The 27,473-nt window shown below is 39.0% G+C and overlaps 3 protein-coding genes across 3 annotated transcripts; 1 reads left to right on the forward strand and 2 right to left on the reverse strand.

Moving 5' to 3' along the window:
* Positions 1–13,435: 13,435 nt before the first annotated feature.
* On the forward strand, positions 13,436–14,004 carry LOC134737521 (uncharacterized). The gene has a single exon (NM_001428264.1). It carries the CDS (start codon positions 13,559–13,561, stop codon positions 13,799–13,801), a length of 243 nt encoding a protein of 80 aa, NP_001415193.1. The 5' UTR covers positions 13,436–13,558; the 3' UTR covers positions 13,802–14,004.
* Positions 14,005–16,083: 2,079 nt separating this feature from the next.
* On the reverse strand, positions 16,084–17,111 carry LOC136355793 (putative homeobox protein knotted-1-like 5). Its single transcript, XM_066308815.1, has 2 exons — positions 16,721–17,111; positions 16,084–16,580 (listed from the first exon to the last, which is right to left on the reverse strand). Exons 1-2 carry the CDS (start codon positions 16,862–16,864, stop codon positions 16,341–16,343), a joined length of 384 nt encoding a protein of 127 aa, XP_066164912.1. The 5' UTR covers positions 16,865–17,111; the 3' UTR covers positions 16,084–16,340.
* Positions 17,112–20,221: 3,110 nt separating this feature from the next.
* Positions 20,222–21,534, reverse strand: LOC107275599 (putative homeobox protein knotted-1-like 5). The gene is made up of 3 exons (XM_026023926.2): positions 21,217–21,534; positions 20,964–21,095; positions 20,222–20,395 (listed from the first exon to the last, which is right to left on the reverse strand). The coding sequence occupies exons 1-3, from the start codon at positions 21,493–21,495 to the stop codon at positions 20,222–20,224; spliced, it is 585 nt and encodes a 194-aa protein (XP_025879711.2). The 5' UTR covers positions 21,496–21,534.
* Positions 21,535–27,473: the final 5,939 nt, after the last annotated feature.

The raw sequence follows: 27,473 nt of genomic DNA on the forward strand, positions 1-27,473 counted from the left end.
GTACATTGAAAGCGGTGCTGCTGGTACGCACGGTCACGTTAATTCCCTTACTGTCACTAGAAACAGCAGGACTAAATCAGATAATATTAAGAAATTAGTAACATACATCAGATGAGTAGTCATATAACATCACGTCAAAAAGAAAGAAAAAGGTTAGTGGGCACACAGACGAGACAGGTTAATTAGTTCGATCTGATATCCTTGTACCATCGAAGAAAGGACGGTGCATGTGAATATTTTTTGTTGGCGTACGTTCATTAATTAATTAATTTTTATATTCTGTCCTAAATTTATATATTATATAAATTTGCCGTACGCTATATTTTATCAATTTCTTTCTTGGGCCAACAATCAGTTAACAGAGCGACCAAGCTAATTAATCGCACTGCATGCATTTATGCGATAGTTTCGATCGATTAATTGAACGGTTGGGCCATTCTGACCGGTCGCCAATCACACGAGAGCTTGGATTTATTAAAGTTAGGACAGAACTGAAATATTTGGTCGATCGAGATCGATCGACATGGCCATTTGATCACATCTCATTTCCGTGCATCTTGCGGCCTTAATTATCTGGAGTTTCTGTCTGCACGTCGGACTCAATGTGCAGTGTAATGTCGTGCTCTATGCCGTAATTGTGGAACAAGGAAATTAAGAATTGTGTCGGTACAAGATATTTTTTTTTTCAAATCGTTTTCCTACTGTTTTCAGGCGATCAAGATGCTATATCACCTTTACAATACAGTACATATCTTTTCTGATTTCCTTATGGGAGGCTTATCCGATCCATGTAGGTTAATTTGGCCCCATAGATAAATATCCCAGTAGTGATTTTTCTTAAATGACAGCAGTGAAAAAGGCAGAAAAGAGTACTTGGTCTAATTAAATATCCATAGGGCCGGGGTTTATAAATTGGTCGTGGTCCTCTATGTCCTAAGCATGTGTGTTCAAAAGGAGACAACACTTTCGGATTGCTGTGTGTCCATATGAATATATTACTTCAAACCGGGAGAGTTTCGTCTCAACTATATATACAAGCGCAGAAGCCCGAAGGATAATTAGAGGGATTATATGCAAGATTGTTAATTTCCCGATCCATATCCTAGTATCTTACAATAGTATGATCCTACGAAACCGAAATGATACCAATCCTACCTAGTATTCTAATTTTCGTAGTATCTCGATCTTACTTTTATTTTCACATCATCCTAATAAATCTTAGATAGTATCCCGATACTACGATCCCTACAATCATATTCCCCCGTCTAAAAAATAAGAGATTTTGGTGAATGTGACACATCATAGTACAATAAATATGAACATATTCTCGGTCCAGATTCATTGTACTAGGATGTGTCGCATCCACCCCAAATCCATTATATTTTGTAACGGAAGGAGTAACAAATATTATTTAAAATAAGGTGGATTGAAAATAATATGGATAAATATGCTCAAGTTTACTAAAAACCAATTAAATTTATCAAAATCAATATTATATGCTTTAATTTATACAACATATTACTCCGTATATATTTTATATAAAAATATGTACTTTCCAAAATATGATACGATGATAATACAAATCGAAAAACGATCATACCTAGTATCTCGATACTGATTACCTTGATTATATGCATGAAGATATTAAATAGAAAACAAAACACAGTGGATCACAATATCACAAGGATGCAGCAATGGACGTACAATATTTGTCCACTTCACTGTGAGTAAATTTCAAAATAAAAACATAGTTTGATTTTTTTTAAAAAAACTATGAGTAAAATGGTTCTATCATATTCAACCATTTGTAAAATAATTGGATGAAGTAAACGAATCTCAGACGCCTATTACATCCTACAGCAGTTTAATTTCGGGTTTCTATTGTTTTAAACTATATTTTTCCCATGCATAGAGCTACTTAAGATACATGACGCTTTTCATCAGCAAAAACACACAACCATTTAGAGCATCTTCAACAGCCTCTCTAATTACCTCTCCAAATTAAAATTTAACAACTCTAGCAAAAAAATATATGCTCCAATAGCCACTCCAACCGGATAGCCAAGCCATCCAGCTGGCCAAATCTCTCCACTCCCTGGCCAAATTTGGCCATCCAAACTCACTGGCCAACGTGGGCCCCACAACTCTATCCCCCTCTCTCTCCCATCAAAAGGTTCCAGTCGAATCCACCACGAGTCCATGATGGCGGTGGCGGCAGCATGGCGAGGACAAGAGCGGGAGGGCGCACCGACGGCACAGCGGTGGCACGGCGAGGGCGGGACGGCACGGTGGTGGGTGCCGGCCTCCTACCGCCGCCTCTACCCAGCATCAACCTGTGGAAGGACGAGATTGGGGCGAGGATGGAGGGAGTGGCGGTGGAGGCGTTGCTCGACGGCGAGGTCGGTGGCGGTCGCGGTGTTGCTCGATGGCGAGTTCGGCTAGAGCGGCACTGGCAGGAGGAGCCCGAGCGGCGGCGATGGACGGATGGGGATGGAGCCCGAGCTCGGCCTGAGCGGCGGCGGATGGGGACGTGGCCCAAGCAGCGGCGGCAGTGAGGGAGGAGCGAGGGAGGCCGGCGAGGAGCGGATCCACACGCTGTAGCCCGCCGGCTCAGTGCCGTCGCCGCTCGCTACTGTCCCTCGGCCCGCCTCCCGCGTCCGCTGTCGCCTGCGTGCCCACGAGTCACCACCGCCATCCGCCGTCACCTCGCGCGATCTGCCTTCCATGAGTTGCCGTCGCCGTCGACTTCTGCCGTCGGCCCGTCGCTGCGTGACCACATCCGAGGTAGAGGGGATGAACAAGGGAGATGTATGGGGGATTCGGGTGGAAGAAGGGTAGAAGAGACTGACATATGGGTCTTATTTGTCATAGACTTATAATGGAGATAGTAGATGGAGAGGCTGTTGGAGTAAACACGAGTTTGACTAGCTAAATTAGATGGAGAGTTGGGCAAATAGACAGTTGGAGAGTTAGATTTGGAGAGACTGTTGAAAATGCTCTTAGTGGTACAAACTAGAGCTAACATCCTAGAGCCTGCTCGAATTTAGGCTGTGTTCTTATCCCTTCTTTTCCTACTCTCACCTCTCTTCTTCGTGCGCATATTTTTTAAACTGCTAACGGTGTGCTTTTTATGCAAAGGTTTTCTATAGGAAAATTGCTTAAAAAATCTCAATTTTTTTAGACTAATACTTAACTAATCACGCGTTAATTTGATATACAACACTGTTTTTCGTACGAGAAGTCTAAGATGGTGTTTGGATCCAAGAACTTAACTTTAGTCTCTGTATTTAGACACTAATTTAGAGTATTAAATATAGACTACTTACAAAACTAATTACATAAATTAAAGCTAATTTACGAGATAAATTCTTTAAACCTAATTAACCCATAATTAGAGAATGTTTATTGTAGCATCACATATGTTAATCATGGATTAATTAGGCTCAATAGATTCGTTGCGCGAATTAGTCTAAGATTATGGATGCATTTTTATTAATAGTCTACGTTTAATATTTATAATTAGTGTCAAACATCCGATGTGATAGGACTTAAAAGTTTTAGTCACATCTAAACAGGGTTTAACTCCATCTTCCGAACTCAGTCTAGAAGTAGTAGAAACACAGAAGAAGGGGGATACAAGACATATACAAACAATAGTACTATACGGACAAAGGGAGCAAATGTTGCATGCATGTGTCGCCCATAGGCTCTCAGAAGCGGAGGCCCTACTCATCCATCATCATTTGAATCTGATGTAGAGGGAGAGTACTGAGAGAGAGACGCTTCAGACATGGTTGTTTAATGCCTAACCGTCTCTGCAACCTAATCAATGGTATTATTGTCAGACTAAGGCCCAAAGATAAGCATGCAGATCACCGAGTACGTATGTTTTTGTCGGAACGTACTCCAATGGTATTATGTCTTTTTTCCTACTTTATTTATATCCCCTTTTTTTCCCTTCTAAAATAGATGCTACCTCTCGTGCAAATAAATGATCTATCTTTTCTGATATGCTATAAACGAAGAGCAAAAAAAATATTTCGTCTACTTAGTTAATTGGATTCATGTCATTGTAAATTTGTCTATTCTTAAAAATATTATTATAATTCGTCTATTTTTAACCGCACCATTGGAATTTTACAAAATTAAGACTGTGCAACTGCCGTCACGTTTTCCATCTATCTCCTTCCTTTTCTATTGTCTTCTTTCTCCCATCTTAACTGAACCGATGCAGCCATGCGTCAGGTGCCAAGTTCCGTCGGATGATAAGTAAAAACCTCGGTAAAGAGGGTGGCGATGCGCCGAGAGTAGTTTTATTGATCGAGAGATATCTTACAACGACCCCAGGTGTACATATTTATACCCATGGGAAGATACTATTCCTTATAGGATAAGAAAGAAACTTTCCTAAAGATAAAAGAAAAACATAAAGTCCTTATCGGACATTAAACACACTTTCCTAAAGATAAAAAAAATTTAACAAACTATTCCTAATTAATAGATACACTTGCCATGCCGCATCCTCCTTGAACTCGGACTCTTCTAGATAAATTTCCTTTAATTGATCCGACTCCACCAAGAACACAACTGCTGGCGATTTGACGACTCCCATCGGCCGATTCCAAGACTCTGAAGCCGATACTGACTCTAGATCGATGATTATTTTGGGCTTACCAAATTCTGGCGTTAACAACGTGGCGGCCTCCCCTCCGCCAGATCCAGTGGGAGGGGAGGCGGCGGTCGAGCGGTGGCGGCTGGGGCAGCGTCGTCAGCGGGCGGTAGGAGCCCTCCTCCTTCTCTCCCCCATCTGCGGGCTGTGGCATTTTTCTAGATTTTGTGAACGATTTTGTGAATGATTTGTAGATTTGGGGATGATTTTGTGTATGATTTGTATATTGTATATGATTTTGTTGTGGATGATTTGTGGGGATTTGGGGTGAAAATTAATTGATGGATGCAGTACAAAACAATGAAAGAAAAAGAAAAAAATTAGTAGCAACCGGGAGTAAAGATGGTAGCGCCACCTGGCGCTACCATCTTTAGTCCCGGTTGATGTTACACCTGGCCTAGAGGGGGTCTAGGCATCTTTAGATGGGTATCTTTAATCCCGGATTCGTGGCTCCAGTTGTATAACCGGAACTAGAGAGGGTTACAAACTGGTGATAAAAACCACTTCTCGAGCAATGAGGATAAACAATTAGTACTACAACATAAGTAATTTTTATCACGGATTATGATGTACGCACTTTAGTCAATCAGGTGCTTGGGGAGCCGAGGGAAATACATCATTAACCTTAGTATTTGTTAGATAACCTAAAAAAGTATAATTATATTAGAATGGAGGTTGTATTAGCTAGGAGTAAGAGGTAGAAAAATATCGTCAATATGGATTTGCTTCGATCAATTAACTCGAGCGACGAACTTGATCATTCTGACGTTAAAAGGATGAATTTCAAATGACATGCAGTAGATTCGGCAGATTAATTTTTTTTCGTGTTAGGGGTGCAAGCCGGAAGGAGTAGGTGTAAGTAGGGTAGGGATGGCCGCGATGAGGAGGGCCGGGGCGTTAAATTTAGAGGTAGGGATGATGGTTGAGGCATCGGCATTGAGGGAGGAGGAACAGGAGTAAGAGGTTGCATATATACTTGGTGTCAATCAGTCATTGTCGGGTGGGTGGTGGCCGGCCGGCCGGCGCCTAGCTGGTCGATCGACAGGGACGATCCATGATATATGTGTGTTGATCCATGATAGACGATCGATCGACAAATGGGTGGAGTTTGTATTGGGTCCATGTGTAGAGATCGAGATCCAAAGCAAAGAGAGCAAGAAAGCCATATATAGGGGGGAGAAACCCGCAGAACACGTCGATTGGATCCATCAATCAATCAGCGGATGGAAGCACACTTGAGTACAGTGGCACCTGTGATAGACGTACGGGACCAACGTATATATATCTTGGGACATAGTAATAATCACATAATACCTCCGTCTCCGGCCGGCCGTGTGCATGGCGATGGCGGCGTCTCGATGGATGGATGGATCGATCTGTGGGCGCGGAGGCTAGCTGCAGGCTGGTCCAGTCCAGTAGTGGATTAATACTACTCCATCCGTTTCAAAATATTTGACATCGTTAACTTTTTAATACGTGTTTGATCATTCGTCTTATTAAAAAAATTAAGTAATTATTTATTCTTTTTATATTATTTGATTCGTTGTTAAATATATTTTCATGTGCACATATAGTTTTACATATTTTATAATTTTTTTAATAAGATGAACGGTCAAATATGTGCTAAAAAGTCAACGATGTTAAATAATTTGAAACGGAGGGAGTATATATTCTTGGGGGGCAAAAGGGCGCGAGATGCGAGTGCCTGGGACCTGAGCGGAGACGAGCGCGCGATTCGCGGGTGCTGCCTGCTGCTGCTCATCTCGATCTATCATCTCTCGGCTTCCTTAGGGCTAGCTAGCTAGGTCGCTCGCTCCGTCGTCATTGCTGGTCACTTCAGTGTTGGCACGTGATCATCAGCACAAGCAGCACATGGTAGTGTCAAGTATGACCTTAAAGGCCTAGTTCGGTTTAGAGGGGATTGAAGAGAATTATAGAAGATTAAGGAGGAATAATTCCACACTATAATAGGTGTGGAAATAAATCCCCTCGAATCCCTCCCTCATAGGGATTAATCGAACAAGGTCTAAGGGTGGAGGGGCTCGCGGAGTCCTCACTACTACGCTCTGATCATGAGATCACTCCACTAAACCGTAGAAAATAGAGGTTAAAGTTTTGTCTTGTTTCTTCAGCTCCACTGTTATTTCTTCCTAAATATCTGCCACGGCGTACTCCTAATTAGTAGTGGATCGACTAGACGACAACGTTCCTAATTAATCTACCCCTCCATGATAAAATGAGAAAAAAAATCAACAATACTTCTGTTTTTAACGTTTTAAAATCTAATTTTAAAAATAAACTACAATTAAAAAACCCAATCAAATTTAACAAAATTAAGTTTTGTGTGCTGCCCGTAAACCAACAAGGAAACAACTAACACCCCACCTATATTTTAGGATCGAGAGAGCAACGTCTCGATGAAGTTCTTCTTGAGCTTTAATTTGATTCAAGTTGTGCAAAAGATACATAAATACCTGATTATTAGCTGATGAGCTAACTTAGACTACTACTCCCTTTGTTTCATATTATAAGTCGTTTTAATTTTTTTTCTAGTCAAATATTTTATAAATTTGATTAAGTTCGCAGTAACATTTTCAATACAAAACAATCAAAATATATTCAGTTATATTTAATGATACTAGTTTAGTGTGATAGTAGATGTTACTAAATTTTTCTAAAACTAAAAAAAATGTAACTAGAAAAAAATAAAAAAAACTAAAGCAGCTTATAATATGAAACGGACGAGGGAGTACATAGGAGTTAAGGGCATGCATGTAGTACGTTGCGTACGTCTACGTAGACATGTAGTAATAATTGGATATACTCCAACTACGTAGTATTACAACATAGGAATACTATGCAGGTACCTTTTACACATTAAGGCCCCCTTTGATTCAAAGAAAATTCATAGGAATTTTAGAGGATTTCATTACCATAGTATTTTTTTCTACAAAGCCCTTTGAATCAAAGGAATGATTCCTATAGAATCCTATGAAATTCCTATAGAATGCCTATTCCCATACAAGTTTTGGAGGAAATTTAACAGGAGGTAGAACCTCATAAAAAATCCTTTGAGTATTTATCTCTTCTCAAATTCATGTGTTTTTTCTATGGTCCAATCAAAAACTAACATTGATAAGGGTTTCCGGCCTCTACACCCATCTATGCACGGGAAAAGAAGCATCGCAATCATGACCCCACATCAGCGCGGGTTTAATTTATTATATGAACCGACTATATACTTCGTTGTTGATTATTTATGCAAACTGACACACTAAAACAATGTTTTTGAGAGGAACCAGCACCAATGACTTAGCCCGAGCTGAGCTAAGTTGTTTGACTCACTTGCGATGACGATGGGCAGGAGAAGCGGCGGTCCCTAGCAGGCAACACCTCCTCATCCCCCTCCGTTAGAGGTCACCAGATCCATGAGCTCGACGGCGGAGGCCACCAGATCCCCTTTCCGTGTTTTGGTGATTGATTCGCGGTGAACTTTTTTTTTTTGCAAGTTTTATGATTTGGTGATTAATTCGTCCATGAATATTCGATTTGGTTATTGATTAATATGTGTTTTAGTGATTGATTCATCCATGAATTTAGCTACGTAGTTCTGTGTTTTGCTTTGTGGGCTTGGGGTTCAAACTTTTTTAGGGGGGGGGGTGGGGTGGGGGTTGTGGACGTGAATTAGTGCTCTAAAAAACCAGCACTTATAATCTAATGGTGTCTATAGGGGTAGTGCTGGTTGGGAAAGGCATCAAAAACATATTGATGGGCTTTCCCATCCAGGGGCTTAGCAGTGATCTAATTAATTAAAATGCAATACAATATTGATTTGTAGAATCTTTTTAATAAATCTAAGTTGTGCAAATGCGCAGGGCACCACCCTAGCTAGCTCCTAATCAACATACTCACTCTATCCCAAAATATAAGAGATTTTGAAGGAATATGTTTTGTATTAGTATATGATGTGTAACATTCATTTAAAATCCTTTATATTTTGGAATAGATTGTGTAATAGTTAATGGGGTTGAAATTAAGTCATCGCAATCGCCATCCTTCCCAAAAAAAAGAAAAGAAAAAAGAAAACGAGAGTATGCGATATCAATCAGTCACAACTCACAGGAATGATGCACCCCCTCTCCTGTAGCCAGCGCGCGCGACAGCAGCCGCGCGCAAAAGAGCCTACCAGCGACGCGCCACCCGCCGCGCCATCCGTACGCACGCCCCCGGGCCGCGGCCGGCAGGAACATTCGCGCCCCGGCCTCGCGCACGTACGCGTCGCGCCGTGTCCCAGCAAAAAAGGAGGAGAGATCGATCGATCGATCGAGGAGTTAGCTAACGCTAGCTGTTGCCTTCCACCCGCCGCAGCGCGCGCCCGGTCCAACGTACGACGACCCGGGCCCCGGCCGGCCAGCTAGCCAGGCGATCGATCGATGTAGCTAGCTAGCTTCCTTCAGCCTGCAGCTTCCTTCTTCCTCCTCACATTCCCTTCCAATTAACGTGTGAGTACGACGGGCACTGTTTCATCCTTGTTGGCTGTGTGTACGTACAGTACTGGTTCCGGTGCACCGTCCCTTTTTTTCAACAGCGCGAATTCGAACCCTGAGACGATCGACCGACCTAGTTGGAGCAAGCTAGCTAGGTTTAGCACGTACGGTGGCAACACCAAATCCGGATTTCGTAAGGAGAGGCGAAAGTTTCAGTTTCTCATTAGGTCATCCAAGAGATAAGGTTTGTTGGAGCCCAAGGATTGTCTGTGAAACACGACCATACATCATGCATATAGGCAAAAGGAGATCTTTTTTTAGGATAGCCTATTTGACATGTCAAAAAAATTCTTGCGAATATTGTACCGTTAGATCGCTTTTAGATTCATGCTGTACCTCCTAACCTTTACACCTCGTCTACTCCCTGATCCTCATTGTACCGGCACCACCACTTCTCCACCGTCCGATCTATATACTCCTTCCTGATGAGGACGTCACTAGCTCGGATATGATTATGGTTATTTTATGTATTCATCGATCAATGGTACACGCTTTCTATGTGTGATTTACGTGTTATATATTTAAACAACACTGCGAGTTTTGTATATTTTCATTTGTAGAGGTACTTGCTTAGGTAAAGGGAAATATATCGAGAGAAAGGAATACATGTATAATCAAAAAAAAATTGATTGGGACCAAACCAAGACCTTCCCTACTCCAACATTACCACGTTACTTTTTGTCCATAGAACCCAGAGATGAAGTATTGCACGTTTTGGATTAAGTTTGGCCTCCTGACAGTATCAACTTTAAATGAATCTAGCCGTGGATCTAGAAAGAATCTCGGGGCCCATAATTACTTGTTGGAAAGCTTATGGAGTCTACTTTTATATGATTTTAGTTCCATGTCAAATTAATTTTTCTATCGAGCTATCGGGAATCTGTAAAATAAGCCACATACATCATCAGTCTAAGTCTGATTTGAGCCTTATGCCTTGTAATTGTATTGTGGACTAAGCTCAAGAGGTGGACGCCCTAAGGCTAACCATAGAATATCTCTAATTATATTTATTCAGTAGCCGTCATAATTTAGAGTTGGGGTTTGCTATATTACTTCAGGCCATTTCAATTCGTCGACCCCAATTTCGAGTGCTTAATCATTCATCTGCAATTGAGTTACATCTATCTTGTTTTTGCTTGTATTTTTTGATTCGTATGGAGGGATTAGCTTTTTCGGCTAGTCAATCAGTTAAATGGTGGGTTAAATGATAATTGGTCAAATGTGTGGCATTGTGAAACTATAAGACCATAATTCCTGAGCTAATGTGGCATGTGTTGAAAATTATGTGTGGTTTTGTGAATCTTAAACTATAACATCTATGGTTTTATAAAATTTACTGTAAAAAAAATTTTGGGGACTAACAAAATTCGTGAACACAAAAAATCACTCTAGCATATTTTCGAGAGGGGGACTACTTTACTGTTTACGTCTTTGTTTTAGTTTTGGGGTTACAAGACATTACGGTATGTGCTGGGTGTGTAAAGGTAGAATTTGGATCCTTAGCTTGACTTAAGTAAAGCCAAAGGTGTAGTATAATATACCGTGATTTTAGGAGGTCTTATAGTCTGATTGGTATCGAGCAGATGAGATCGATATTTACTATTGTACAGTATTTGCAGTGAAACAATGAATTGGCACAATAATGATACTACCTCCATATTTTAATGTATGACGCCGTTGACTTCTTTTCAACGTTTGACCATTCATCTTATTTAAAAAATTTATGTAATTATCATTTATTTTATTATGACTTGATTTGTCATCAAATATTCTTTAAACATGACATAAATATTTTCATATTTGCACAAAAATTTTAAATAAAACGAATGCTCAAACGTTGGTCGAAAAATCAACGGTGTTGTATATTAAAATACGGAGGGAGTACTGTATATTGTTGCCGTATCTTAACTGTGGCAACTGCAAACCATAGTAGCATACTATGCTCCATTCAGTCTTTCACGGTGTGTGTCCTTGTATTTATATTCTTAAAGTCAGATGATCTACTTCAGTGTTCTGTTGACATACGCAGATATTTTGCAGCAGATGGAGTGGATATTATTGCATAGCTGTTGGGGTTTTTACTATGTTAGGGCGGCCATTAGAGTAAAACTTGAGCGATTTATTAATCATCACCAAGCAGGCAAATCTAGCTAGGGAAATATATTCTTCCATCTTGGACAAACCGTTTCTTGTTGTATGAAATAGGGAGTGAAATGCTTCCTCCGACCTAAAATGTATGACGCGCGTTGACATTTCGCACAACGTTGGACTATCGTTTATAAAAAAATATAATCTAAAAATATAAAAAATATCATTTATTTTATCATGATTTTTTTTGTCATCAAATAAACTATAATCTTGACTCACACTTTTACATATTTATACTAAAATTTTAATAAAACAAATGGTCAAACATTATACGAAAAGTCGAAAATCCAATAGCGCCATGGTACGAAGGAAATATATACGACTCATGACTTTGTTGGTAACTGCCTCTTTTTCAATATATGACGCGATCGTCTTTTTGATCATTCGTCTTATAGGAAATTTCAATTAAATATGTTTTCTTTTGTTGTAGCTTAATTTATCACTAAAGGAGGTTTAAGCAATACTTATATTTTTAAGATTTGCATATTTTTTATTAATAAGGCTAACGATGAATTTTATAACAAAAGGTACTACTTCCGTTCCAAAATATAATAAATTTTAGCTATGAATTTGGACACACAGAAATACTTGTATTTTGGGACGGAGAGAGTACGATAGTACGACTGTTTTTGGCTTATGTGATTAGAGCAGGTACAATAGTAGATTATAAGCCAGCTATAAATATATTTTAAAGAGATAAAAGAAGAGAGAGAAGACTATAAACATATTTTAAAGAGATAAAAAGAAGAGAGAGAGGAGCAGCTGGCTACAGATCTGTAGCCAGCTGCAGCATAGACTCCAAGACGTAATGTGTGTATGACAGGTGGGACCATATATTAATAGTATAGTAAGCAACTAATGTATGAATTGGCTATTACATTGGTTATAGATGATTTGGAGATAGTAGTTGGCTGTACAATTATTAAACTTGCTCTTATTAAAAAAGATCCTCTGCTAGCGAAACTGTGCGCAGGGACGGAGCCCAATGGGGGTGGAGGAACGATGTGCAACGGGCCTAGTTTGTGCAGCTCGGCCTAATGGCCCAGAAAATCAGGCGAGACGGAGACGCGGCCGAGGCCCATCAGGCGCTCCGAAACATGGCCTGTGTACGAGACCACGAGCCTGGTCGCCTTGTGGTTCAGAAAGGCCATCGCAGAATCGCACGCACTCGCGATATTCATTCACAAAAACGTTGGTCGTGTCGTGTGAAAGAATTCGCCGTAGATCGACGAACAATTCAATACGGCACAACGCACAACCGCATGAAGAAAGAGGGAGAGAGAGAGAGAGAATGCGTGAGACGCTCGTTTCAAAAAATGAAGAAAAAAAAGGGAGAGAATGCGAGAGACGCAACACGGCGTCAGCGATGAGTGGCATGGTGGGATCCTCTGCGGCCTCGTATTTCTATCTGCTTAACTGGCCCGTTTGAAACTGATTAAAACATATACCTTCGTTTCTCTTTTCTTTTCCAGTTCCTGTATTCAGACCTTGTTCTGTTTTCGCTTTCTCCCAAAAGCCGGGCAATCAATTACCTGTTATAAAAAAAAAACCTTCGCTTTTGTTAGCGCGTTTTGAAAACTATTTATTAATACTACTCACTCTTTCCCATAATATAAGAATACAATACTACATAGGATACCAATACTATATAGGACAGCTAGATTCGTAGTACTATTTGCTCTAAAATATCCTGTAACAACGGAAGTAGTGTGCATATTTCGTGTGAAAATTTTAAATCGAATTTTCTCTATAATATCAGATAAATCTATTTTTCCGTTTGAAAATAAACTAAAACTCAGCAATATCAGACGGGGCCTATATCCAAAACAACAGGTTTTTCTTTGTGTTTGTGTGACTTGTACGTGTCAGCCAGCCACACAGATGTCTTGGTCCAAGAATGGTTTCACTGGATCCGGGATTCGTACGTTCCTCTCGAAGCAAAACCGCGAACAAAAAATAATAAAAAAAAAAAAGTTGTCAACTGCACCGAGCGAGTTGGGGGGAGAAAAGAATGGCTGCGCCTGCGTGGCATCTTCTTCTATAAATAGCTCTCCAACACCAAAATCTCTTTGCCATCCCAACCATTGCAAATTTGCAATCAAATTTGGAGTATCAAATAGGATTCAAAGAGAGGAATCGAGCGAGCTTCCAAAGAGGAGAGCAATCGATCGATCGAAACCGTAGCAGGATCAGGATGTGCCGGCAGGTGAAGTGCGAGACGTGCGGCAAGTCGACGTGGGCAGGGTGCGGCCGCCACGTGGCGTCGGTGCACAGCCAGATCGCCGACGGCCAGCACTGCGCCTGCCGCGCCTGGCCGGGCGTCGCCACCGCAGCCGGCGAGAAGGACCTCGCTGTCACCGCCGCAGCAGCAGCGGCGGAGACGGCCGGCGGGAAGACGACCTCTGCCGCCGCCGGGGAGCGTTCGTCTTCCGCCTAATTAATCAAGCAACATATATGTACGAGGACGAATAATTAATGACGTGTGCTGCTGGCACGTTGTTTGGTTTGGCTTGTCCGTGTATACTTTTGATTTTTTATTAACCTGTGAACGGTGATGTATTTTCGTTTTCGATCAGTTGGGAGTAATATTATTTGTATGGAAGTTTGTTAATTTGTTCATCGATTCGCCGATGTACATAACCAATTCCTCCAACAACCTTGACGGTTGACCTGCTTTCCTTGGTTCTTTTTTCCCTTTGTAGCGCGCGGGCCGGCCAGCCGTCTGGCGGCCCACGAGGAATCATACGGGCCGAGCTGCGCGACGGTCATAACATGGCCGCCGCTAACTGAAGGCTGCTATGCTAATGCAAGGGCTTTTATCTTATCAACCTATTTTTAATCAAATATTGCATTATCAAAAGAAACTCTAATCTTAACTTATATTTTTTTATATTTATACTATTTTTTAAAAATAAATGAACGGTCAAACGTTATGAAAACATCAACGGCGTCACGTATAAAAATATGGAGGTAGTATAACTTTTGTGTACATGTGGAGTTGTGAACTTTGCTTTTTTTATTTATTTAATAACAGTACAGTTTCGTTCTATTCCAAAATTTGAAGCCAACGCTTACAAAATTATATACATAACACATTCTAATATTTTTCATTACTAAAAAAAGATCTACCTAAACAGTCAAAATAGTTTTACGCAGACGGTCACGGCTACATCACAACAACTACTTGTAGCGGGCATCGTAACTGTTTGTGAAAATAATTTTCATAGGCAGTCTCCTTAAGAGGGTCGCTTGCAAAAATCGGTATTTCCAAACGGGTATATTAAGCCACCTGACTGTGTAACAATTATTACTAGCATTAGTCAAGCAAATTATTGTCATTTTGTATTAATCTATATTGTCATTTTTCTTCAAATTTTGTTATAACTATTTAGATGACATGCAAATAACGAGGGATGTCCCCTTGAGTGATAAAAATCAACATAAAAAAATAACTCTATTATTACTAGCGGACCTTTCAAGTAACAACATGGAAAAATTAATTTTCGCTGACGTTTTGTGAGGAATATGTCCAATACATTTTTACAAGCATTTGTTTTTTTTTCAATCTGCCTGTAAAAATAAAAAGTTGGTGCCATAAAAAAGAAAAGTTTTTTAAGTAGTGTATATGGTGATGACAATATGATCCATGGACCAGAACATAACTTTTACCACGTGGGAGCACTGGTGGAGAAATCATTTTTGGTCGGTCGGTCGAAATCCACAATAGTCTCGGTTCCACTAAAAACCGGGACTAAAGATGATCTTTAGTCCCGGTTGGTGGCTACAGCGGGCATATTTGATCTTTAGTCCCGGTTGGTGATGATCTTTAGTCCCGGTTCTAAACCTGTCAGTCCTTGTCAGGGCCCCCAGAATATTTAATCCCGGTTGGTGACACCTATCTTTAGTCCCGGTTGGTAACACCAACCGGGACTAAAGATCCCGGGGATCTTTAATCACGGTTGATAACATCAACCGGGAAGAAATCGCACGCACCAGCCCACGCACAAGAGCATGCGCAGCCTCTCTCTCTCCTTCTCCCATCCTTATCTCCTTTTCTTCTCCTTCCTTATCTCCATCCTCTCCATCCTTCTCCTTCCATCCTCTCCCCTTGCTCCTCTCTCACCCCCTTTCCTCCTTCCATCCCCCTCCTCCCCTTGCAGAGGCGGCTGGCGGCGGCGGCCGGGCGTGGGCTGGCGGCGGGATGGCGGCCGGGCGCGGGCTGGGCCTGACGGCAGTCGGCCGGTGGTGGCGGGATGGGTGGCCGGCCGGCGGCGGGATGGGAGGCCGGCCGGTGAGTCGAATTTTTTTTATTTTTTTTAATTTGTGGTTTGGATGTTTTGATCTGTGAATGAATCTATGAATCAATATTGTGAATGAATCTGTGATGTTGTGAATGAGTATGTGACTCGATGTTGTCAATGAACCTGTGAATCAATATTGTGAATATATTTGTGATGTTGTGAATGAATATGTGAATGGATATTGTGAATGAATTTGTGATGAATCTGTGAATCGTGCTGTGGAGTTGTGATGTGGATTTGGGGTTTGATTTGACGATATGCATACCACTCGATTCGCGAGAAAATAAAAAAGAAAAAAAAGACCAGCTGGTGGACTGCCGCTACCCTCTCTTTAGTTCCGGTTGATAACACCAACCGGGACTAAAGATCGCTATCTTTAGTCCCGTATTAGTAGTCCCGATTTAAAAACGGGGGTCACGAACCGGGACTTAAAAAGCATTTCTCCACCGGTGGAGTTTTCCCCTAGTGTTAATTAGTACAGCTTTGTAGATAGACACTAACATTATTACTAGCATTAGTCAAGCAAATTATTTAGGAGAATATGCATCTGATCCGCGGCCGCCGCGCGCACCGCGCTCGCGCGCAAAACATGGCGATGGCGCCGCGCCCGCGTCGTACTATACGTGGATCACACGACGTACGTACGTACGTGCGCCATATATACGTGTTCTCGCATCACGGTCCACCACGCGGATGATACGCACTTCGTCGTCCTCCTCCGTCTTCCACCCGGAGCGCGGCGGCGGGAGAGCTGCTGGAAGAAGCGCCGTACCGCGGGTGCATTTGCAAGAACCCGGCGTCCATGGCCGCCGCCGGCTTGGGCTTCCAGTGGCGCTTCCGCTGGTTGATGAACCAGTTGGTGACCTGCTTCTTGTCCAGCCCCGTCGACTCCGCCAGCGCCGCCTTCTCCGCCTCCTGCACAACACATACACGTTACGTACACCATGCCGGCCGGCTAGATCAGTGTATGGAGTACTATCATTTACCTAGCTAGCGCGAGCTCAAGCTAGCAAAAGCAGCTAAGAGCCATGGCGTGGTGTGATATATATACGTACCGATGGGTACGGCCATCTGTAGTGAAGGTGCCACCATTGGAGGAGCTTGTGGCGAGCGTCACGGGGAAGATGCCCCGTGCTGTTCTTCTTCTTGTTGGAGATCTCCGTCCATAGGCTGTTCAGGTAGCCGCTGTACTTGTTCATGAGGTGCCTCCTCGTCGTCGTCGTCACCTCATTCTCTCCAAATGCGGCGCTCTTCTCCGGCAAGCCGCCGGCGACCTCGTCCTCGTAGTCGTAGCTAACGTCTTCGTCTGCAGATGAGATATATATATATATACATACGCTTCATCACGACAGATCAATGATATTTTGGATAAGTATATATATCCTCTAGCTGCACTGTGTGTTATTATGAAGGAATATTAATGATGATTGAGTACATATACTATTGCAATTTGTACACAAGGAGAGAGAGAGAGAAAAAAAAGGTATCTCCATCACCATGATAAAGCAATTAAGAATTAATGTCAAATTCCTCTTGAAATTGCATTTCTTTAAAAGCAAAGAAAACAAAAGTAACTTGTACTCTCATATTGATTTTGTGTCATAATCCCTTGATCCTCCATTTTACAAATATATGGCGTAAACTATTTTTTCAGTGTTTTATAATATAAAGTGTGCATTCAATTAACTAGTACCTTTCCCTTCCATAAGTTTATTTATTTTAATCCTTCACCCTTATTAAGATCTCAATTATCTCATTGGGTGCATATAAATTATATTTATTAGGGTTACCCAAAGGTGAAGATAATAGTATTTTTTCTTAATCTTTGTGTTAATGGTACTCGTACCTCTTATATTTTGGAATAAGGAAAGTATATAAGTAGCATTTGTAGTGGTGCAAATAAAACTAGCAAGCCAAATTTCAGTTTACAATTAGTAACCCCTCCCTGTTGCTATCTGCAAAACTGTCGCATTAATTAATATATAAATACCCAAACCAATCCAGACATGCCGAACTTAAACTCAATCTTGCACTGTTGCACACCCCCATTCCCATGCATGGATCCATATATAGCAACGTGAGAGCTCATGCGTGCATGAATCAAGCCAATTCTGTAGCTAGCTACCTCCAATATTTAATCATGCATGCGGACATGCAGGGGACAGAGTAATAATCATCGATTATATTAGATGCAGTAATTAATAATGCACAGATTTGGCCGGCAAAGAAAAGGGGCGCTTGAGAGCTAATGCCATGACGTCAAGCACAGTGTTTCTGCTGCTGCTGCTGCAGAGGTATAACGATATACTCCACTTTCTAACTTTTCCATCACATCGTTTTAATTTGAACCAAACTTCGAATTTTAGCGTGAACTAAACACAGCCTCTATATGATCCAGCTAGCATATACTTATATGCATAAACCCATGAGTCTATGACTGGACATGTGATTTGGGTGGACCACGTACGGGTCATGCCAGCAAAATGACAAGCATGCATAATTGCATATGGATGCAAATCAAACTACAATTCAAATACGTATTTTCCTGTCACTCTAAAATCGATGGTTTCACTTGGCGGCTGGCCCCCAAAATATATTTTGCGGTTGGTTTAAGTGTATCTCTCCATAGAGGACGGACAACCATAATCAATTTCTCTTTTTCAGCATGGCCCTGGAAAGTTTTTTAATATGATTTGACAGACGTTCCTAGGGCTTCCAAATACATTAGCCAATATGAGACGTAAACATGTCAGTCAGCCAGGTCTAAAATCCACTTTTCAGTCATATTGCTTTCTTTTTGAGTAAAAAATAATTTGCAATTATGGAATCCTATCTTAAAGGCCAGCCCTATATTTTTTTAAATAAAATTGAATAGAAATTTCATGAGATGGGAATTTGTATCAAAGAGAGAAAGAAATGGCTTCTCTGCTTGAGAATTTTTGGCTATGAGGCTCTTTGAAGATTTTGGCGGATTTAGCGATCAAGAAAATTATGGATTCTTATATGTATAGGGTTTCCTAAAAAATATATGGTGCAAACATGTAGTAGATTTATCAAATCTAATTAATTGGTTTCTTAATATATATTCAATGGGCTCTGAGACAATATAATCTCGATCGCAAAACCAAAACTCAAATTGACTTGATCTTGCACGAGGTAAATTGTTGTTTGTGTCACATTGCTCCTGACCAATTAATTAACACGCACTTTCTCACTTTGCACAATATGTCAAATTATCAAAACAAGTCAAATTTCTTGCTATGTCATGTGGAAACCTCGTATAGCAAGATCTCTCTCTCTCTCTCTCTCTCTCTCTCTTTCTCTCTCTCTCTCTCTCTCTCTCTCTCTCTCTCTCTCTCCACAAATCGAGAAAATGACTAGATCTTATCTCATAAGACTTCTTTCACGTGGTCCATTAGTCTTTACACTTTATTTTTCATGGTTTCACCCAAATTTTTCATAGGACAATATAGTAAAAACTTAATACAACATCTTGTGCGAAGTGATGAAATACATATACTAACGTTGGTGTAAAGGAAAACATGCGTGTATGATGCGTTTTATCATGTGCAAAGTGCGATTTACTACTCGTAGAATGTCACATGTCATGGTACGTTGACACATGCACTCTACGCACCTGAGAGGTAAGAGTAATTTTAACTCTTAGATCAAAGTACAACAATGATTTGTAAGAGCTTTGGGTGAATGAGCACACTATATCTAAGCAACATAATCTTAATTTATTGAGTAAATTTCATGAAACTACATGTACTTTGACCAAAGTAGCACAAAACTACAAATTTAAGACGTTGTATCGTAAAACTACAGATTTAGCACTAAATTCATCACAAAACTATTTATTTAATACTAATTGTCACAAAACTACAAACTTTTTAGTTTAAATCCTTAGCACTAATTATACTATCTTCATATGTTATAGTTTTGTGATTACATTGGTGTAAAACTTGTAGTTTTGTTACTAAATCATCTATAGTTTTATCATATTCTATCTTAAATGTATAGTTTCGTGATAAATTTACTATTAAAACTGTAGTTGATACATTGGCTAAAAATGTATTGTTTTGCGATTGTTCAATTAAAGTACTTGTAATTTTGTAAAATTTACTTTAATTTGTTTGTTGACTATATATGACGAGATAGATCATAGATATTCGTGGTTCATCTATCACTCCACCATGACCTCTAACGATTAGAGCCACATGGGTTTAGTTTTTATCAGCTTAATAATTCTCTGAGAACCATTCTAGATTAAGGGACCATATGCGCATCTCTAGTTAACCGTTCATAATTAAAAAAACTGATTATTTAATAATGATTCATGCATGTTTTAAACTGTTATAGACTAGCGTAAATCAAAGCTCACTTGTGGATTTAAAGCCAAATAACTCAGTACTAGAACTGTTAGAGATAAGGGACCACGGACTATGTTATGTAGTGGTTTCTTTTTTTGTTCCTTTTAATTTAATCGACAAATAAGCGTGTGTACTAGGACGATATTTGCACAGCAAAAGCTGCTGGCACGCACTGTCGCAACATTATTCAGATCTGAACAGGGAAAAGCCAATGATCAATTGACAAATAGTGCGAGTATATGCACCTAGTGCCAAGGAGTCGATCTGCTCCTCTATGCCCCTGAAGAACTCTTCAGCTTCTTGGATTGGCCTCGCTAGCTCCTGCCCATACCTCGTCAGCATGTAACAGTAGGTTTCCTGTGCACAGAAGACAAAATAAATACTTAATTTGATGTAACAGTAGCTACGTTTCCTGTGCACAAAAGATAAAAAAAAAGAAAGTACTTTTTTTATGATACATAGCATTATAGCTCCAGCATCATGCTTAAGAATATATATATCTATACTATTTTAAATGTTGACCGTCGTTACCACTACTGTGTGGGTCCATGATATCAGTGTTCATCATATAAATCAAATACAAATGTGTATAATTTATATCAATTAATTGTTCATTACTATGAGCAATTGTTTAGCTCGACATACTCTTGTAAAAAGTTGTATCAAAGATGGTACGACGATTAGAGAGTGAATGATTTTATTTTGCCCTTTTCGCTTTGCTGTTATCCTGCCCGTTGCATCGTATGGGTATTTAATTAGTTAGTACTACCTCCGTTTCAGGTTATAAGACTTTCCAGTATTGCCCACATTTCTATATGAATATGGACAATGCTAGAAAGTCTTATAACCTCTTATAACCTGAAACGGATGTAGTAGTATATATATAAGACACAGATGACAGATCAACACATGTATCATCCATTACCATGAATTGGTCGAGCTCAGGGTCAGCCGCCGGCTGTTGTGCAGGAAGACACCGGTCGCCGGAGTACTGCGGGACGTCGGTGACGACGGCGAGGGAGGAGAGCCGGCCAACAACTTCCGGTGGCGCTCCGACCTTAACACACAGTAGTACAACAAAGAATTAATGCATGACGAACACAATTTTTTCGCATGGAAATTAAATATACACAAGAGAAACCAACAAAAACGGCGTTACGTATATATAATTTATATACCTTCTTGCAGTCGACGAAGGCTCTCAGGAGAGACGGATACAGAGGGTGCGACATGATCTTGGCCTTGATCATTGCTTCCGATGATTGCAGGCCGGTGCCGCTGCCATGGATGGATTGCTCAGAGCCTGAGGTCGCCTCTGGCGGCGGCGCCGGCGCCGCCACGGCGGCCGGCGATGGCGAAGAAGTGGACGCATGATCTCGAGCGAGGCAGAAGGGAGTAATTGTGGTGCTGGCCTTGGATCCGCCACCGCTTGCAAGGAGAAGATGAAGTTGCTCCATGTGAGTGTGATCTGTGAATTATCTTCTTGGGACAATCGATCCAGGCTATCTCACTGAGGTTTACACATTAATATTGTTTGTGGTAGGAGGTTAGAGACAATATATTGGAACATTAGGGCAACAAGGAGAAGCTTTCTGTACATTGGGTCACCTTTCTTAGTACTTGGATCAGATATTGAGTGATTGAGAGGGAAAGGACATGGTTTGTGCTTACAAAATAAGGGAAAAAAATTGTGCTCCAAAATTAATAAGGGGAGTAATTAATAATCAATTTTGGTGGTTGTTCAATTAAGGGTATTTGCTTAGTAATTGTTGTCTTTTAGTTTCCTATATCCAGTAAAGCTTCACCAGTTAGGAAATGAGCAAATGCAAGTAAGCTACACCTTCCGTCTCAAAATAAGTTCATTTTAACATTGGGTTTTTATATACGATGTTTGACCGTCTATCTTATTTGAAAAATTAATGAAAAATCTAATAATGAAAAATCTAACAAAAATAAGTCATGTATAAAGTAATATTCATATTTTATCATCTAATAACAACAATAATACTAATCATAAAAAATTTAAAATAAGACGGACAGTCAAATGTTAAGCACAAAAACCCACAAATAAACTTATTTTAGAACCGAGGGTGTAATCATGTTCCTTTCTTGAAATGTCAAAGCTGCCCACCATCCAGTACTATATCACATCATCTAACTCACATGGAAAACCTAGCTAGTAGTAGGTACTATAGCATATTTTCTCCCCTCCAAACACGTGGGAGTGCCGCAATATTACTGCTATATCCCTGCCACTTTTAGCACTTTTGTAGAAATGCTCTTGATCTGTTTGCGGTTGAAAGTAGCTAGAGTACAATTACTTGGGCCTTTTTCATTTACAAATTAATGAGTTTAGGATGAAAGGAATCTTTTATAGATTTAAAATTACTAAAAAAATGAAAGACATTTTTAAAAATGCCTGACCATAAGAAATTTTTAAATAAAAACTTATGATGAAAAATAGAGTGTTTCAACATGAAAACATGACAGAAATTGTGTTGGAATTTACTTGCAAAAGATCTACTCATGAGTTGAGTTACGTGTCTTTTCAGACCAGAATAATACATAACTCACTATATTTTTTTTATGTGTAAGTGCTGAAATACATTTGTCTTTTATATCCAACTTACCAAATAAAACTAAATATAACTGTAGCGTTAGCACGGGCAAATTACTAGTCTTTATAGTTCCATTATTAATTGTATTAGGAGATTTTTATGTCTTTTAGGTGATACCGAGAAGGTATATACTCCATTCGTTTAGATTATTTGTAATTCTAGCAAATTTTACACTAAACAAGCAGCTACGTGAAAAAAAAAACTACATCGTTTTCCTCCTCAATACATGCTAAAATTACATCAAAGATTGTGGTGCCTTTAAAAGTATCTCTCGGAGGATAGAAACACACACGTAATTAAGTCCCCTTTTAATTCATAGGATAATAAAAACACAAGAGTAAAGAAAACATAGGAATTAAAATGGTATGCATGTCCAATACTACAGGATTTACATTTCCATACAAAATTGTAATACCTCTTACTATTTTCCCTATATATGAAAGTGAACCATAGGAATGCAATACTATGAAAAGCTTCATTTTCAGACAAATTGATATTACAGGAGAGATGGCTTGGTTTAAAAAACAGAAAGAGAAAAAACTAGTTGCCAACTTTATTTGATCAATGTCTTCCCCCCTAAATACTCTGGAGTATATATAAGACAAGGCCTCTGGCTTTTTCTTTTTTTTTTTACCACAAGAGGGTCCAGCTTTTGTAGTGCAGAGATATTATTACACAACAAATATGTCAGCTAGCTCAGCACGCACATATATCTCATATCACCACTAAATTAATCAATGCCGTTAATTCCTGCTATCGCCTTAATTAATTCAGTCGTCACTACACCGTCAACAAATATATAAATGTACTTACCTTTTCTTTTGCCGACGGAAAATGTACTGTACTACATCGCACGCGTGGCTATAATTCACTGGCTGAGATATGAAAAGCTATTTTAATTTTGGATGGGTTGCCAAAAGGGGAAGAATCATGTACTCCTACACTGTTTCCAATTGTTCTTTTGACATAAAGCATATCTGCAAGAACGTTTTGACCATTCTTCAGTTCGTACGGCGCCACACATATACTCCTTCCATCCAAAAAAAAAAAAAAACTCATCCAGATTTATTAAAGTTGCCAGTGAGCTTAATAATGTCATTCAGTCTGATGATCATCATCTATCAACCTACGTTAACCGTGTATGCATATATATACTACTCCTGATCTGTCCCTTAATATAAAGGATTTTAAGTGGATGTGACACAACTTAGATTCATTGTACTAGATTATATCACATCCACTCAAAATCCCTTATATTATGAGACGGAGGGAGTAAACCATAGCCGCAACATAGTTTAATTTAGATCCTGTTTAATCTAGCTCAATAATCTGCATATGTTTCGGCTCCTTTTTGTTTCAATAATCTGTTTCAGAATAAGATTATTGAGCTAGATTACTACAAGCTGTATTATAAAAAGCTGACATATAATAAGTTGTTAGCTGTTTGTTTATCTGGATTATTAACTGTTTGCTCGTTGTTAGTCACCCAATAATCAAAAAAACCACCTTTGGAGTGGATTACCAGATTATAGTAATCTGGCTTATCGATTGTAATAATCTATCATAATAAGTTATTTGTTTGTTTCAGCTTACTTTTAATAATCCAGATTATAATAATTCTAAACTGAATCAAACAGCGCCTTAATTGCTTCTTAGCTTATAAGTCGCAATCATATTTTTAAATTTAAATCTTAAATTTAGTATTAATTCCGATGATTTTATGTATTATTTTAGCATTAATTATCGTTAATACATATATAAATAAATATTTGCTTATAAATTATCTTTTAGCTCTAATGAGCGTCACAGCTTACTCCCTCCGTCCTTAAAAAAAAAAGACAAACCTTGAGTTTCCGTGTCTAATGTTTGACCGTCCGTCTTATTTGAAAAAATTATGAAAAAAATTAAAAAGACAAGTCACGCATAAAATATTAATCATATTTTATCATCTAACAACAATGAAAATACTAATTATAAAAAAAATTTATATAAGACGGACAGTCAAACCTTGGACACGGAAAGTTTGTTTGTTTGTTTTTTTTTTTTTTTGCGTGTGTGTATAGCCATCTGTACGACCGTGACAAAATCCATGCATGCTGCAGGACAGCGGAAGCTAGCTTGCCATCTGGGGAGCGCATGCATGGTCCCATTCGTGCATTGTCGTCTCTGCGATCGACCTGCAGCCGATTCAGTTGAACAGTGCTAACTTGGCAACCGATTCAACGACATGAAATCATAAATGCACTTTATTCGATGACAAAGATCACAAGAGCAATTATGAGTGAGTCAGTACTGTCAGCAAGGAGATTCAATTCAAGGAAAGCATATAGAAAGAGCTTAATTTAAGCTTCAAAGCTAATTATAAATTACTTAGGCTTAAAAAAATTTGTCTACCAAATTAGCTCTTGCAATTAGTTTTATAATTAGTTTCTATATGTTTAATACTCCGAATTAGCGTCTAAATATCCGGATCCAAACACCATATAGTCTCGAAATAATCTTGTATTATTATCTAATACTACTTTTCCATCCCATTTTAAATGTAGTTATGGGTTTTCTTATCTAACGTTTGGCCGTCCGTTTTATTTCAAAATTTTCTAAAAGAAAAAAAAATAAGTCATGCATAAAATACTATTCGTATTTAATTTATTATCTAATAAAAATAAAAATACTAATAATAAAATAATTTTAAATAAGATGGACGGTCAAACTTAGGCTCCATCTACCATTGAGCATGTCAATTAATATGTGCTAAAGATATTGCTTCTAGCGTCTAATTGCAATTTACTTCCTTATTATCCACTGACAGAGAAAGTGTTGTCGACAGTTCTCATATTTATGTGGCATGCATATTGGTTACCGATATACTCCTCCCCATCCCAAATTATAAGGTATATATTTTTTACATGATTTTTACTGACATACACTTTGACTAATAATTTATTTCATGTTTTGTTCCCAACGAATATGAAATTAACATCACAAGAAGTAGTCCAAATATGAATATAATGATCTAACATGCATAATATTTAGTATATACTCCTTCTATCCCTAAATATTTGACGTCGTTGACTTTTTTAAGCATGTTTGACCGTTCGTCCTATTCAAAAAGTTTAAGTAATTATTAATTATTTTCCTATCATTTGATTCAAATATACTACTACTACTCAAGTTTTTGAATAATATTCACAAAAGTTTTTGAATATTATTCAAAAACTTGAGTAGTAGTAGTATATTTGAATCAAATGATAGGAAAATAATTAATAATTACTTAAACTTTTTGAATAAGACGAACGGTCAAACATGTTTAAAAAAGCCAACGGAGTCAAATATTTAGGGACGGAGGGAGTATATTGTTAGTATAATTATTAGTTAAAAACCACCGAGTTTGATTTCTCTAAGGAAAAAAAAAAGGCCACCCCATAATTTTGGACGGAGGGAGTAAAGACCTTGACACTGGAACGAGAAACCTCGAATTGCATATAGGCATATTATTTTAGTTCTGGATTATATAACCCAAAAATGACTTCGAATTTTATAGATCAATTAATTGATCTTAAACTCAAATCCTAAAATTTAAAATCAGCTTCGGATTGCTTATTAGCTAGCCAAAAGAAGGCATCGATATTGACTAGCTAGTGCACCTAAGTTTTCCAAATCAAAGCATCTTGCAACCAAAATTATTCATCATATCCAATGCGTATGGTCATGTTTTTTAGATAATGACTCTCTCACAGTGTAGCTTGCATATTATATATGCTTGCGTGCATTGTAAATTTGGAATGCTCCTAGGTATAGCATGTATAAAAGGTGGTCCACATTACAGTGGCATCTGAAGGTGATCAGCTTTCTAAATCGATCAAATTAATTGAAAGTGGTACGGTGAACTAACTCAGACGCGCTGAATAGTCTCTCATTTCAGATTTAAGCTCTTGCAAACCAGCTTAATTAATTTGACCCTCTCAACATCGATCGTACATCGACTTTTTATCCCTGCAATTTATTCAGTGTGATCGAGACCTTTCGCAAGCTACTTTTACAGTGATATCTATGTGAAACGTTAGTTAATTTAATTTCATGCGCAAATTAACTGAACAATCGTGTTAATTTCCTGGCGAGGAATCAAAACAAAAACCAGTAAATTAACGCGCGAAATCAGCATGACGACTAATCTCCCATCCTAGCAGTGTGAGGTCGATCTGAGCATGCTTGTTAATCATTCATGCTTGACAAGGAGGGAACATTCAGGCAAGGACATATGCAGGTCCATTGCCCAAATCAGTCGCTCTCGCAGTCAGGCCCATATAAATACTCCCTCTGTTTCGTTTCATATTGTAACCTGTTTTAGCTTATGGACTAAGTTAAATTTCTCTAACTTTAACTGGATTTACAGACAAATACACTAGTGTCTATAACATTATATAAGTTGTTTGATATTATATTGTTACTATAAACTCTACCAAAACCGGAGAATTTTGATTTAGAAAAAAAAAACTAAAACAACTTACAATATATAATAGAGAAAGTAGGCATCGCACCCTGTTACATCACTAGACGAATGGACGACCGATCAATTCCGCGATGATTGTTGGGCTGGCCTACCCCGCATCAACGACAACACTGTAACATGAAGAATGGAATTTATTATTTTTATGCCTTTTGGTTCTTAATATTAAAATAATCCTTTCATACTCTTATTTCAAAAATATATGTTGCAATCACAGGATTTTGGCAGAATAATTCAGTCGTGCCAAGCTCCATAGTGCAACTTCGTCATTGTTCATGGCGCCACCGCGAGAGGCGTGGCAAAATCTTTG

Source organism: Oryza sativa, chromosome 3, assembly GCF_034140825.1.
Source record: "Oryza sativa Japonica Group chromosome 3, ASM3414082v1".
Lineage (NCBI taxonomy): Eukaryota > Viridiplantae > Streptophyta > Magnoliopsida > Poales > Poaceae > Oryza > Oryza sativa.

Bases quoted from the DNA above. Each gene is read 5' to 3' on its own strand.
- LOC134737521 (NM_001428264.1), top strand. From the start codon at position 13,559: ATGTGCCGGCAGGTGAAGTGCGAGACGTGCGGCAAGTCGACGTGGGCA.
- LOC136355793 (XM_066308815.1), bottom strand. From the start codon at position 16,864: ATGAACAAGTACAGCGGCTACCTGAACAGCCTATGGACGGAGATCTCC. The intron at 16,581-16,720 runs GTACGTATATAT...TGTGTTGTGCAG, and splicing joins ACAGATGGCCGTACCCATCG to GAGGCGGAGAAGGCGGCGCT.
- LOC107275599 (XM_026023926.2), bottom strand. From the start codon at position 21,495: ATGGAGCAACTTCATCTTCTCCTTGCAAGCGGTGGCGGATCCAAGGCC. The intron at 21,096-21,216 runs GTATATAAATTA...CTGTGTGTTAAG, and splicing joins CCTTCGTCGACTGCAAGAAG to GTCGGAGCGCCACCGGAAGT. The intron at 20,396-20,963 runs GTAATGGATGAT...TTCTGTGCACAG, and splicing joins CTGAGCTCGACCAATTCATG to GAAACCTACTGTTACATGCT.